The sequence below is a fragment of the Saimiri boliviensis genome, chromosome 5 (assembly GCF_048565385.1).
Source record: "Saimiri boliviensis isolate mSaiBol1 chromosome 5, mSaiBol1.pri, whole genome shotgun sequence".
Lineage (NCBI taxonomy): Eukaryota > Metazoa > Chordata > Mammalia > Primates > Cebidae > Saimiri > Saimiri boliviensis.
In genome coordinates, this window is record NC_133453.1 from 23,178,093 (window position 1) to 23,192,576 (window position 14,484).

The 14,484-nt window shown below is 54.3% G+C and overlaps 1 protein-coding gene across 12 annotated transcripts in view; it reads left to right on the plus strand.

Moving 5' to 3' along the window:
* TNS1 (tensin 1) overlaps positions 1 to 14,484 on the plus strand; it is a 212,175-nt gene that overhangs the window by 12,969 nt on the left and 184,722 nt on the right. For all 12 annotated transcript variants that reach the window (XM_074399052.1, XM_039469591.2, XM_074399041.1 and 9 more), the window contains exon 2: positions 6,848 to 6,962. In XM_074399052.1, coding sequence (XP_074255153.1) covers positions 6,848 to 6,962 — 115 coding nt within the window. The remainder of the gene's footprint in view (positions 1 to 6,847; positions 6,963 to 14,484) is intronic.

The window sequence follows — 14,484 nt, forward strand, 5'->3', positions numbered from 1 at the left end:
CACCATGATCTCATTTTATCCTCACAACAGCCTATGGGAGGTGACTGTCATTAGTCCATTTAACAGATTAGTAGAGTGAGGCAGAGCAAGTTAAGCACCTTGCCCAGCTAACAAGTGCAGGGGCTGTTAGACTGCAGCAAGTACTACGGTGAGGCTCAAAGAAAGGGCGGCTGGGAAAAGCAGGGGACACCGAGGTAGTAATGCGCCTCCCCAGAGTCTTAGCCTGCACTGACGCATGAGAAAATGATCAAAACCCAAATCGAGGGGCATTCTGCAAAACAACCGTCCTGAAACCTTTAAAAATGTCAGTATCAGAAAAGAAAAATGAGAGATGGATAAGGTGTCTCGGTTAAAGGATGAGAGACCCAGCCACTAAAGGCAGCTCAGGATCCTGATTATGTCCTGAATCCAAAATAAGAACGAAAATGAAGCGCCGCTCTCGCGGACATTCTTGGGGCAGCAGAATTTCCGTGTTAGACAATAGGATTGTACTGATGCTGAATTTCTGAGCGTGATCATAGGGGAAGGGCACATGTGTGTTCATCTTTTCCGAAGCTTTTGCACTTTTCAAAATAAAATGAGGGGTTAGCGAGTGGGGAAATGGATTCTGACACGGATCCAGGGGTATCTGGGAAGAACCCCACTGAGGGGATGAGGTTTGAATCAGGCCCTTGAAGATGCCTAGAAGCCGGACAGGCAAAGAGGGGAGGAAGGGTCTTCTGGGCAGAGGTTCTGTGGTGCAGGGGGTGGCAGGCGGGTGGGGAGCGTTGCACAGCCTGAGTGGACACAGGGCAGGGAGCGGGGAAGTGGATTTTGGGGATTGGGACTGGGAGCGTGGACTGGGTAGGAACCAATACTTCTCCTCCTGCTGGCTCCAGGGAGGGCAGGGTTTATCCCAGACACCTGGGAAGCCATGGCAGCATGTGGGGTGAGTGGAGGTGCCAGACCCTGCAGAGCTGTAGTTGTGATCCTGAGAGGCTGTGTAGGTGCTTTGGGTGGGAGCAGCCCAATGTCAGGGCCCAGGAGGCTGCTGCAACAGCCCTGGGCAGAAGTGCCAAGGCCTCATCCAGGGCAGAAGCAGCAGGGTTACAAAGCACAGGAGGATGTGTTTAGGTGGCAAACTCCACAGGATCTGGCAACTGCAGAGATGGGGCGGCGGTGCAGGGAGGGGTTGAGTGTGACTCAGAGCTTTCCACCCGGGGTGACCAACAACATGGTCAGGCCAAGAGCATGGCTAGGGCCTGGGGGTGGGGGGCTTGTGTGTGTGAAGCGGGGTTGGAGGAATCTGGAATTTGAGATGCCCATGGGACTCCCAGAAGCCAGCTTGCAGCCACACTGGGGATTTGAGCCTTCCCCACAGACACGACGGCTGGATGCCCACCAGACCTCCCAGCCTAAGGGTGAGGGGACACGGGGCAGTGGATGGCCAGGAGGCTGAGCGAGGTGACGGGAGTTGTCTCTCAGGTCTGCCCTAGGCCTGTGTGTGGTGGCCCCCTTCCCTGGCTTACAGACTCCAGCCCTCTCCCTACGTCATCCAGGGCTTTCTGGCCACGGGAAGCCACATGGGAAGCAGCGCTGAGGCAGTTTTGTAGGAGGAGCTCAGGAGCTGGGGACCCCAGGGTCTATAGCCCCCTTTCATCACCACCCAACCCTCACTGCTGCTCTGCCCCCACGGGGCAGGGAGGAACCAGCAAACAGCTTTCCCCACCCCAGGGCCAAGGACTCTCGCCAAGGCTGTCCAAGCCAGATGTGCCACACCTCTCTGGCTCCGCAGCCTAGGCAGGAAGGCTGGGCTGCATGGAGGGAGGAAAGGGAGACGAAGCCCGGAGGGTCACGAAAGCCCTCTGATGCTGGGTGGGCTTGTTGCAGGGCAGGGGCTGGAGCTCTGGGCTTGGAAGGAGGAGAGGGACTTACAGGCTGGACCCCTTCCCCTTTTGGGGGCCTGGGCTCTTGAGAGAGGCTGGGGGAAGGGATGGAGGGAGCGGTGGAGAGACCAGGCAGCTCCCTGCTGTGGCTGTGTCTCCTGCGTCCGAGTTCCCCCAGGTAGGTTCCTTTGGAGCCAGCAAAGGAAGGGCCCGGGTGTGCTCCGTGAGGCTGCCTGCCACTTGTCAGGAAAAATAATGATCATTGTCATAACAAGACACTGCCCTTGAGCAGCACTTCGGACTTTATGGGGCTTGTTTACACGCTCTGCCTGTACCTGCAGAACAACCGGCGGGGAAGGCTGGGTAGGTACTGGGCACCCGGCTTTTCCTCTTAGCCCATACTTTAGCATCTGCTTGTTGAGAAGTTTCTTTTTCCCACGGGTCTCCTGATACCTTCTCGTAGTGCCTGCCCACTGGTGTTGGTTTGCCTTCTGAACTTCACAGATGATGTCTGGTCCCTACTTACAATGACTGTTCCTTCAGATATGTGAGAATAGGAGGCTCACCGGCCCTAGACTTTCTCTTCTAGCATCCCGGGACATCAAACCTATGGCATGACTCCTAACAAGATCACCTCAATGCCCTTGTTTTATAGTGGAATTAAGCAGATGCCAGCAGAGCCTGGGGCCACTTGGCTGGAGGTGGCAGAGCTAGTCCCTCGCTCCCACCAGAGTTTCACAACCTCTCCTTGGAGGGGTATGTCTCCTCATTCTCCCACCCCCATCACTTTCAGTCCCTTTACCCCAAAGGGACTGTTGTGTCATTTCCCCCTCTCTCTCCACTCAGACTGTGTGGTCCAAACTCCTCATTTTCATTTGGGGACTGCGAGGCTCAGGAAGGGTCACTGATATTCTCAAGGCCATGTCTCGAAGGCAGATCTCCAGACTCCTCTGCCAGTGCTCGCTTAGCCAGAGCCAGGACCCAGTAGGGCTGAGGGTTAGGAGTGTGCTCGGGCATCCCCTGGGGCTGCTTCGAGAGGCCTGAGCAAGGGCAGAGATGAACCTGAAGTCCTGTCCCTGCCCTCCAGGCCCCAGCAAGGAGAGATCTCCTAGGGCTGGGCCCACAGGGCAGGCGCAACTGGGGCGCCTGGGAGAAGCCCATCTGGAAGGCTGCACATGCTGCCCATGGGGTCACTGGGCTGCAAGGACTCTCTTCTGGGAGACTCTGCTGCCCCAGCTGTGCTTTCGGAAGGAGGCCTGTATCCCTAGGCTTTGGGGAAAGGGCTGGATATGCAGCTGGGGGAGGGAAGTTTGCTGGGTAAGCTGCAGCGGGCGGCTTTGCTTGGCTTAATGGGGTGGGCCAAGAGTCGGACTGGGAGAGCTGGCTTTAGGGTTTCCTGTCTGTCTCCCCCAGAAGCACTTAAATGGAACCCCAGATCCCTTCTCTGTACCACCCCCCGCAGGCCCAGGCCTGGACTGCTGCACTTCACACTGACCAGGGCCCCTCCCTGGAATGTTTGCGGCAGAGATCTAAGGGAAGGCCCCCCGAGTCCAGGCCCCAGATGGAAACCAGGGGAGGTGAGACAGGTGAATGGAAGGGACTTACCCGCCCCTCCTAGTGGGATCGGGGCCACAGAGTGAGGCCCAGAGCTGGGCAGTCACCTGCCCCACCCTCACTCTGCTCCCAGCCAAAGCTCCTAGAACCCAGCTCTCAGGAATATCAGCGCCCAGGAGGTGGCTGGTTGAGCTATCCTGCAGAGGCCTCCCTGACGACAAGGGGGCACTGCTGGGCTCTGGATCCCCGCCCTGCATTGTCTCCACCTCTAGCCTGGGCTTTTGTCTCTGCGTTTCTCTCTCTCTCTCTCTCTCTCTCTCTCTTTTTTTTTGCAACCTCCGCCTCCTGGGTTCAAGTGATTCTTCCGCCTCAGCCTCCTAAGTAGCTGGGACCACAGGTGCGTGCCACCACGCCCGGCTAATTTTTGTACTTTTAGTAGAGATGGAGTTTCACCATGTTGGCCAGGATGGTCTCGATATCTTGACCTCGTGATCTGCCCACCTTGGCCTCCCAAAATGCTGGGATTACAGGTGTGAGCTACCGTGCCTGGCCTTGTCTCTGCATTTCTAACCAACTTCAGAAAGGTTGAAAATACAGTGCAAATAACATTTGCCCCCTCTAGAACTCTCAGAGTAAGCTGCTGACATGATGCCCCACCACCCTTAAATACTTTCCTGATTTTTCTACAAGGACTCTCTTACCCGACTAGCCCAGCTATCAAAATCAGGAAACTGACATGGATACTTTACTACCATGCAATCTAGACCCAGGGAAGTTCCGCCACTTTTCCCAGTGATGTCCTCATAGGCATCAACGGAACTTGGTTCCGAAGCGGCCATTACTTTTGGTTGCCAGGTCTTTTTGCTGTCTTCAATCTGGAAAGCTCCTCAGCCGTTCCTTGATTTTTCATGACCTTGTCACTTCTGCAGATTCCAAGACATTTAATTTGTGGGCTATCCCTTAGTTTGGGTTGGCCTGATGTTTCCTCATGATTAGAGTCAGATTGAGGCTTTCTGGCAGGGATACCGTGGAAGCGGTGTCTGTGCTCAGTGCACCCCTGCTTGGAGCTTGGCCTCGTCGCCCCATTACCATTGGAGGGATGGTAACTTTGATCACTTGATTAAAGTGGAGGAAGCCAGGAAAAGTTACTTTCTTCCTCTTTGTAATTTCTACCTATGATGTGGGGGGTGCTTGGAGATGTAAATATCTTGTGCCTTATCAAACTTTCAGCTTATTCAGTTACAGTCATGAGTTGTAACTGACTAAACTTAACCATGGGGACACGTTTTGAGAGGTGTGTTGTTAGGGGATTTTGACATTGTGCAAACACCGTAGGGAGTACTTACATATACACAGATGGTGCAGCCTACTGCACACCTATGCTGCTAGATGGTGTAGCCTGTAGCTCCTGGGCTCAAACCCTGCACAGCATGTCACTGTACTAAATGCTGTAGGCTGAGAACCGTAACGCATGATATTTGTATATCTAAGCATATCTAAATGTAGAAAAGGGACAGTAAAAATACATTATCATAAGCTTGTGGGACCACTGTCATTATGTGGTGATGACTGCATTTCTGATTGTCAGCATGGACGCATTGAAGCCATTCCTATCATCATGTATTCTGATGCTCTGATCTTCCTGGATTTGGCCTTTGGGAGCTCCTGTGTCCTTTTATCTCTCTTTGATCCCCTGACCCCCTTGTTAGTTTCTGTGTGTCTCTGTCTCATCTCTCTCATTCTCTCTGTTTGCCTTTATCTTGGTCTTTCTTCTCTGTCTCTCTGTTGCTCCTCTCTGTCCTGTCTGCTTCCTGTGCCCCTCCCTCTGCCCTGTCCTTTTCACTCTCTTTCTCTCTGCCCCTCTGTATCTATGCTTTTACCTCTCTGGGTTTCTGCCTCTGATGCAGTCTCATTGTGTCTGCTTTTCTCTGTGTTTCTATGGCTTAGTCTCTGTCACCCAGGACTCACCTCTGCAGTGTCTTCAGATAGAAGTCCTAGACACGTTGGCTTGTGTGGGGGACACTGCCACTCTACCTCCTCTGAACTCACAGTTCCCCTCTCCGGCCCCTATCTCAGACCCCGGGGGGCTCTGGAGCAGGTGCAAGAAAAGGAAGAGGAAAGAGTGGACTTTCCTCCCACTGGCTACGCACACCGCAAGACTGGGATCGTGTCTCTGTGTGTGCGCACGTGTGTGTGTGGAGGGGTGTCAGAGAGGTCTGTGCTTGGGAGACGGGAGAGAGGGAGCTGCTGGTGTCCGTGTCCTGCCCCGCTCCTGCTGCAGCTGGGAAGGGAATCAGGCTAGACCCCAGGGTGAATGCCTGGGGGCAGGGGATGCTTGTCCGGGGGAGTCCTCTGAATAGGGCACTACCTGGACGGGGCCCGCAAGGTGGGCAGGGTCTGTGCAGGGCTTTGCTTCTTAGAGCATCTTCCCAGATGTGGTTTCAAAGGACAGACTGCCAGAGCTCCAGGGGTGTGGTGCCATCCAGAGAGAGCAACTGAGGCCTGTGGTAATGGTAGTGGTGAAGAGGTACTGACCCAGGACTTTATGATGAGTGAGGCTCAGAGGGAGGCTTGGGCTGCCAGCCTGCTTCTCATGCATGAGGCGGTGGTTTAGGAAAGGATAGTTCACATCTCTGTATTTTCATAATGCAGAGAACTGAAAATAAAGATGGAAGAAGGCTTCCTGGCTGGGCCAGGGGATGGTGAAATGGGGAAAGAATGAGGGGAAATGGCACTGTGGGACCATGGTTTAGAGAAGCGAAGGCCCATCAGCAGTAGAGTGGACGAATAAACTTGCTGTGTCCGCACAATGAAATGGCACATGGGAGGTTCAAAGGAGGAGCTGTGTGGGATGCAGCCATCCGAGGGGACCTCAGATTCGTGGTGTGTGAAGGAGGCGAAATGCAAGACTACGCATTACATAATTCCACCTCGAGGAAGTTCAAAAATCTGGCATCATGACTCTTTAGTGATGGAAGCCACAGTGGCATGAACCTCAGGCGGGGAAGACACTGACCGGGAGGGGCCATGAGGGAGTCTTCCGGGATGTGGCTCTGTGGGGCGGATGTGTGGAACATTGTATCCAGCAGTACATTTCAAGTTAGTGCAGTCTGCTGTGTGTGAGCCATGCCTTCATGATAAATCAAAAGAAAGCCAAGGTGGGGAGCCATGTGGGGGCTGCAGGTCCCAGGAGCTGGTCTCTCCAGCTGCTGTCTGGACTCAGGCTACGGGCCGCACCTGAGTCTGGGATCAACATCCTGTCACTCCCACACCTTTCTCTGTCCCTGGTCCCTCCTCCCTCCTCTGGGCCCTGAAGGGCTCTTGCCATCCTTTTCCCAGTCCCTGTCTATCTCTCTCCCAGGCCCCTAGACTCCTCCCCCAGGACCCCGGCCTTCTGCCCAAGGCTGACTGTGCCTCTCCTCCCACAGCCAGAGGATCTGGAGGCCCCCAAAACCCACAACTTCAAGGTGAAGACCTTCAAGAAGGTGAAGCCCTGTGGGATCTGCCGTCAGGTCATCACCCATCAAGGCTGCACCTGCAAAGGTGAGTAGCTGGCTGGGCCATGGGGGATGGGAGGGCCCAGCAGGGGAATGAGATGGCCGGGTCTGGGCCAGGCTGGGACTCTGCTGTGCACATATCCTTAGGGTCCCAACCTGATGCCTTGTTCCCCTCTGGTGGAGGATACAGAGATCACCAGATGAAAAGCATGTGGGTGGGTGTGGTGGGCACGGCAGGTGGTGGGAGGCATGGAAATGGCATGCAGCTTGTGTAAGGATGAATGGCATGAAAAAGGTATATGAATGTCACGTTAGTACCATGAAGAAGGTATACGAATGGTACGTGAATGGCATATGGAAGATGCATGATCAGTATGTGACAGCGTGTGGAGGTTCTGCTGAGGGTGTGTGGTTGGTGTGTGACTGGTGTGGGGATGTTGTGTGCTGAGGGTGTGTGGCTGGTGTGTGGATGGTGTGTGGATGATGTGTGCTGAGGGTGTGTGGTTGGTGTGTGGATGGCATGTGGATGATGTGTGCTGAGGGTGTGTGGCTGGTGTGTGGATGGCATGTGGATGATGTGTGCTGAGGGTGTGTGGTTGGTGTGTGGATGATGTGTGCTGAGGGTGTGTGGTTGGTGTGTGGATGGTGTGTGGATGATGTGTGCTGAGGGTGTGTGGTTGGTGTGTGGATGGCGTGTGGATATGTGCTGAGGGTGTGTGGCTGGCATGTGGATGGTGTGTGGATGATGTGTTGAGGGTGTGTGGCTGGCATGTGGATGGTGTGTGGATGATGTGTGTTGAGGGTGTGTGACTGGTGTGTGGTTGGTGTGTGGATGTGTGCCGAGGGTGTGTGGTTGGTGTGTGGATGGTGTGTGGATGATATGTGCTGAGGGTGTGTGGATGATGTGTGCTGAGGGTGTGTGACTGGTGTGTGGTTGGTGTGTGGATGTGTGCTGAGGGTGTGTGGTTGGTGTGTGGATAGTGTGTGGATGATGTGTGCTGAGTGTGTGTGGCTGGCGTGTGGATGGTGTGTGGATGATGTGTGCTGAGGATGTGTGGTCGGTGTGTGGCTGGCGTGTGGATGATGTGTGCTGAGGGTGTGTGGTCGGTGTGTGGATGGCGTGTGGATGATGTGTGCTGAGGGTGTGTGGCTGGCGTGTGGATGGTGTGTGGATGATGTATGCTGAGGGTGTGTGGTTGGTGTGTGGCTGGCGTGTGGATGATGTGTGCTGAGGGTGTGTGGTTGGTGTGTGGCTGGCGTGTGGATGATGTGTGCTGAGGGCGTGTGGATGATGTGTGCTGAGGGTGTGTGGTTGGTGTGTAGATGGCATGTGGATGATGTGTGTGGAGGGTGTGTGGTTGGTGTGTGGCTGGCGTGTGGCTGGCGTGTGGATGATGTGTGCTGAGGGCGTGTGGATGATGTGTGCTGAGGGTGTGTGGTTGGTGTGTAGATGGCATGTGGATGATGTGTGTGTAGGGTGTGTGGTTGGTGTGTGGCTGGCGTGTGGATGATGTGTGCTGAGGGTGTGTGGTTGGTGTGTGGATGGCGTGTGGATGATGTGTGCTGAGAGTGTGAGGCTGGTGTGTAAATGTTGTGTGCTGAGGGTGTGTGGATGTGTGCTGAGGGTGTGTGGATGTTGTGTGCTGAGGGTGTGTGGATGGCGTGTGGATGATGTGTGCTGAGAGTGTGAGGCTGGTGTGTGGATGTTGTGTGCTGAGGGTCTGTGGCTGGTGTGTGGCTGGTGTCTGGATGGTATGTGTATGTTGTGTGCTGAGGGTGCGTGGCTGGCGTGTGGATGACGTGTGCTGAGGGTGTATGGTTGATGTGTGGATGGCATGTGGTCTGTATGTAGACTCTGTGTGCAGGGTTTGTGGAAGGTGCATGGAGGAGGTCACGTGGTGACATGTTTTGTGGTGTGTGGATGGGATGTGGTTGGTGTGTGGAAGTCCCGTGGGTGGCATGTGCTTGGCACTGGGATTTCTGCAAAGAAGGCACACCGCAGCCCTCTTCTGTGGTAGCTTAGAGGCCACTTTAAGAGGCCCCGAGTCAGACTCAGTGGAGGACCTGTTGGCTGCCAGACTTTCAATCACTATTTTCATCGGCTCCCGGAATGGCCTGGGGCTTGAGTGTCACCGTTGCCTGAAAAGTTGTTGTTTTGTCCCAGATCACACAGTGAAATCAGCAGGAGGTCCCTGCACCCGACATCATGGCTGACACCTTCACTCATCCCGTTGCCCCATCCGATGCCTCCCTCTCCTCCACCCCCCATCCCATCAATGTAGGGCCTCCCAAGGCCTGCTGGAGTCCCCGGGCTTCTTGGCATCGTCCCCTCCCGATTCCACTGCCGTCATCTGTCCTGTGGGCAACTAACTCACCTTTACCTTCTCCTGTCCCCTGACCCATTCTCTGCAATCCACCCTCCACAGCAGCTTCCAGTGGGACTTAAAAACATAAATCCAGTGGTGTCAGCTCCCGGTTTAAAGCCTCCGGGTTCCCTTCCCTCACAATCCTTGAGACAGTGCAGACGTCTTCCCTGGCTGCCAGGCCTGGTGGGCTCAGCCTTTGCCCAGCTCTCTACCCATGTTCCTCTGCTCCTGATTCCATGTTCAAACCACTGGCGCCTCACATGGCTCCTCAGTATGTTGGGCATGCCAAAGATACCAAACGGGCCATGTCCTTTTTGCCTGGAGCCTCTGCTCATGTGGCTTTCTCTACCTGGCCTCTCTCTCACCCCTCCCTCCATGTCAAAGGCCCACCAGGCTGGGAGGCGGGCCTCGAGCCCACTGAATAATTCCGAAAGCACTTACTGCATACTAAGTGCTCACGTGTATGACCTCATCTGATGTTCACACCCCCCAAAAGGTGCTGGTGTCATCTCTGTTTTACAAAGGAGGAAACTGAGGCTGAGAGCAGTGACATCTCTTGCCAACGCACCCAGGAGTGAGGCCCGAGTGGGGTTTTCAGGATGTGTGCTCTCAGGGGAGGAAGGTGTTTCAGCTGGGTACTGGGGGTGAGTGGATGGCTGAAAGCGTGTGTGTGTGTATGTGTGTGTGTGTGTCTAGGGCATTCCAGGCAAGGCCTGCTGTGGGCACAGGGGAGAGGTTCATGGGGCTTAACTGAACGTTCGGAACCCCCAGCATGAGTTTAGGAAGCCAACCAGGATGTTTGCAATACCAAAATCAGCCACGTGGTGTCACCCTCCTCCTAAGAGGTCTGTCTGGGACTTGCCGGCGGTTTAGGGTTGGAGCCGGGTGGGGAGGGATGTCACAGAAGAATTGCTAGGGGTAAAGTTTTGCATGTTGTGTAACAGCCCCCCACCCTGCCTTGCACTGTGAGAATGCATAAATTAGCCTCTGGCCCTTCCCCATAGTTCCCTCTTGCCCCAGGGTCTTCCCGTCATCCCAGGGACTCCCAAGAGGGAGATAGGAGGCAGCCTGGAGGTGGAGGCAGAAGGAAGTTCTGCAGACATTCACTGCATGACCTGGGCAGGTCTCTGGCCCCAGAGAGTCTCCGGTGGCCCCCACATTCCATGGTTCTGGGTTCCCCAGCTGACCTGGCCTGCGCGCTTGGGTTGAGGAGAGGATTTGACCCCATGTGAACAGAAGGCTCCCAGGGTGAGCAAGACATGTCCCCAGTTTCACTTAGATCTCAGCCTGGCCCTGCTGGTGTGGACTGGAGGGGATGGCAGGTGGCTAGACTGGTTTGGCAGCTCTGGCTGGGCTCTGGAGGGTGGGGAGTTGGTGGGAAGAAAGCCAGGGCTACTCGGTAGCAGGACCAGCAGGTGTCAGGACTGGGCCACAGGAGGATAGAGAGAAGGAAGGAAGACTCCTGGCTCCCTAGGCCACGCGTGCAGCCTCAGCAAGGGGACAGGGGCCACTGGGTTCACTGGTGGGAGATGGAGGAGTGAAGCAACTGCCTGTGCTTTGGAGCCAGGAGCTCACGATGGCACAGGGTGGCCAGGTCCCCTCATTCATCCATTCACCCACCCATCCAGGGCCACCCGACGTAGTTCCCTGGCTGAGGGGGCACCTGTGGACCCAGCTGTAGCTCGTATCTGTTCACTGAGCCCAACTCAATGGGTTTGCTCTGCTCTCAGCCTTCAAGTCTCTGCTACAGCATAGCTACTCTCTTGATTAATGGCTTGGGGGTGGTGCATGGATGTCAAGGCCCTAGATTCCCAGTCTCCACGGGCCTTGCAACATTGAAGAAACTTCTGCTGCAGGCAGGGGGCAGGGAGGAAGCTCTTTTAGCTCTAGAGACACTGGGGTGTTTGGCCTGTCTTCCCCTGGCTGCCTGGACCTATGGCTTGGGCGGCTCTTCCATTCCCCTCCCTCTTGCATTTCCCATTTGATGTCATATGGCAGAAGGCAGTAGGAAAGAGATGAAGGGAACCTGGGGTCTGGTCCTGGTTCCGGACGACTCAGAGAAGAATAAGGCAAATAAGAAACTAAGGCGGGGGACGTGTGGGCATCATGGATGAGCAGACAAAGGGGTTCTGCCAGACCCATGAGCTCCTGTGAACTCCTGCCTATGAACCCTATCTTGAGTCTCTGGGGGGTTGCTGTGAGGAGCCTTGAGGTTCTGTGTGTGCCTGGAAGATGGGTCCTCATGCAAGGGATGAAGGCTCCGTGTGAAAGATACGGACACAGACGAGACAATGGCAGGAAATCAGGTGCAGAGGTGCAGTCACTAGTCTGGGCTATACTTCTGGCCCTGCTTCTCACAGCCTCGGTGATCCTGGACAAGTCAATTAATAGCTCAGGCTTCGTTGCCTCATCTATGATGAAGGAGGCTGGACCAGGAACACTTGCTGAGGCCTTGACAGTGGGAGGGCCTGGAAAACTCCCTGGTTGGGGTCTGCAGAGGCAGGATAGCACCCCTCCTCCCCATGCAGGCTGCTGCTCACCTCCTCCATGCCTCTGTGCAGCCGTCTGCCAATCATGAACTGAGCTGTCCTCTGGGTTGAATGCTGTGCTGGGTCTTGGTGCCAAGAGCCAGCCCCTTACCTGGGAAGACAGACACAGTCAGACAATCATGGAGCACGGTGCCAAAGCTGACACAGGTGCATGTCTGTGTGCGTGTGTGTGTGTGCGTGTGTGTGTGTGTGTGTGCAGGGCCGTCTCTGACTCAGTAGAGATGTTGTCAGGCTTCAGCAGGGAAGACATGTGCAGGCTTCGTCTTGAGGGATGTGTAGGAGTTCCTCAGTCCAAATAGTGGGCTTCCCACAGGTCCCTAGGGAAGTGCTCTATGGGAGTCCACGAGCACTGGGGGCCCCAGAGGGAGGCTGTGTGGACTCAGAGCTTTGCTCAAGGGCTGTATCTCCCACCAGGCTGAAACCGACAGGAAGAGACCAGGATGGCAGCTCAGCAGCCCGAGGGCTGCTATCTGGGTCTGATTGGGGCCCGGACTCGGACAACTTCCCTTCTCAGTGGCTCTGGTCAGCCTGGAAGTGGGGACAGTCACCTGCAGTTTCCTTAGGGCAGGATGCATCTGGAAAGACGATCTGTCCTTTAACGGGACAAGCCTACGCAGAAGCCGGCACCAGTTGGATTTGGGGAAACCTTGTTTCTAGGAAATCTTTCCCCATGTTATGGCACTGGGGAACCCAGCTTCTGCCCTGTGTCTGAGGAGCCACCAGAGGCAGCCTGGTAGGGTGGAAAGACCCTGGTTTCTAGCCCTGGCTTGCTGTTAATACCTCCTGGCTGTGTGACCTCAGGGGAGATGCCTAACCTCTCTGGGTCTGGCCTTCCCTTTTCTCTAAATGAGGAGGTGGGACTAGATCAGAGGCTGTAAACTGTGTTCTCAAGGAGCTGTAAGGTTTTTGGAGGAGCTTTAGGGGCCAAAGAGGGTAAGAGATGAAATCCAAGGGAGTCTAAAAGGGTCAGGACTCTGGGACCCCTTCCCACCTGTCAGAGCAGCTCTGGTTTTAGGAGTCAAATGCACCAGGAGGTAGGATGATGTGGTGACTTGCCCTTGACTTAGATGTCCTGATTCAGATCCCCACCTGACCCTTACTCGTGAGAACTTGAGCTGATTGCCTACCCATCTAAGCCTCAGTTTCCTTACCTTTAAGATGGGACAAACAGCAGTACCTCCCTCATGAGGTCACTGTGGGATTAAATGAGATGATATACGTATAGGCACTGGGCTCCAAACAGAACCTGATATATAGCAAGCATTCAGTGAATTTTAACCGGCGTCACTGTGGTTCCACGTCAGAGCCCATCTGCGGGAGGAATTTGGCTGTAAAAATAAAAGTTTGAACATCACTGGATGGGATGATTTAGAATGGGGGGGGGGCCTAATCTTTTGGCTTCCCTGGGCCACATGGGAAAGGAAGAATTGTCTTGGGTCACACGTAAAGTATGCTAACACTAACCATAGCTGATGAGTTAAAAAAAAAACTTGCAAAAAAAAAAAATCTCATAATGGGGCCAGGTGCAGTGGCTCACACCTGTAATTCCAGCACTCTGGGAGGCTGATGTGGGCGGATCATGAGGTCAGGAGTTCAAGACCAGCCTGGCCAACATGGTGAAACCCCGTCTCTACTTAGAGATACAAAAAACTTAGCTGGGTGTGGTGGTGAGCACCTATAATCCCAGCTATTTGGGAGGCTGAGGCAGGAGAATTGCTTGAACCCGGGAGGCAGATGTTGCAGTGAGTTGAGATTGCGCCACTGCACTCCAGCCTGGGCGACAGAGCAAGACTCCGTCTCAGCTGATGGGGGTGGGGTGGAAGGCCGAGGCACGAGAACCACTTGAGCTCAGGAGTTCGATACCAGCCTGGGCAACATGGCAGGACCCCATCTTTACAAAAAATAAAAAAGTAAAATAGCTGGGTGTGGTGGTGCATACCTATAGTCTTGGCTACTCCAGAGGCTGAGGTGGGAGGATCACTTGAGCCTGGGGAGGTCGAGGCTGCAGTGAGCTGTGAGTGCACCACTGTACTCCAGCCTGGGTGACAGATTGAGACCATCTCTCAAAAAGAAAGAACAGAAAGAAAAAAGAGTTGGGTGCATATAAGAAACCATTTCATATGCCCCCCTGCCTTACAAAAAAAAAATCTCATAATGTTTTCAGAAAGTTTATGAATTTGTGTTGGGCTGCATTCAAAGCCGAACTGGGCTACATGTGGCCCGTGGGCTGCGGGTTGGACAAGTTTGATCTGGAAGGTTTCTTCCTGTTCTTACTTCAGAGCCACACCATGTCCCCTGACCATCCCCCAAGACACCTTGTGTCAGTCACGGTTCTCTGCAGAAACAGAACCAACAGGATGTGTGTAGAAAAAAAGAGATTTATTTAAGGAATCGTCTCACGTGATTGTGGAGGCGTGGCAGGTTCAATCTGCAGGATAGATTGGCAGGCGGGCTGCCCCTGCCCACATGCTGGCAGAATTTCTTCTCGCTTGGGGAGGTGGGCCTTCTTTATTAAGGTCTTCAACTGATTGAATGAGGCCCACCCTCATTATGGAGGGTCATGTGCTTTATTCAAAGCACTGATTTAAATGTGAATCTCATCTAAAAAATAAAACCAACCAACTTTCTCAGAAACATCCAGAATAATGTTTCA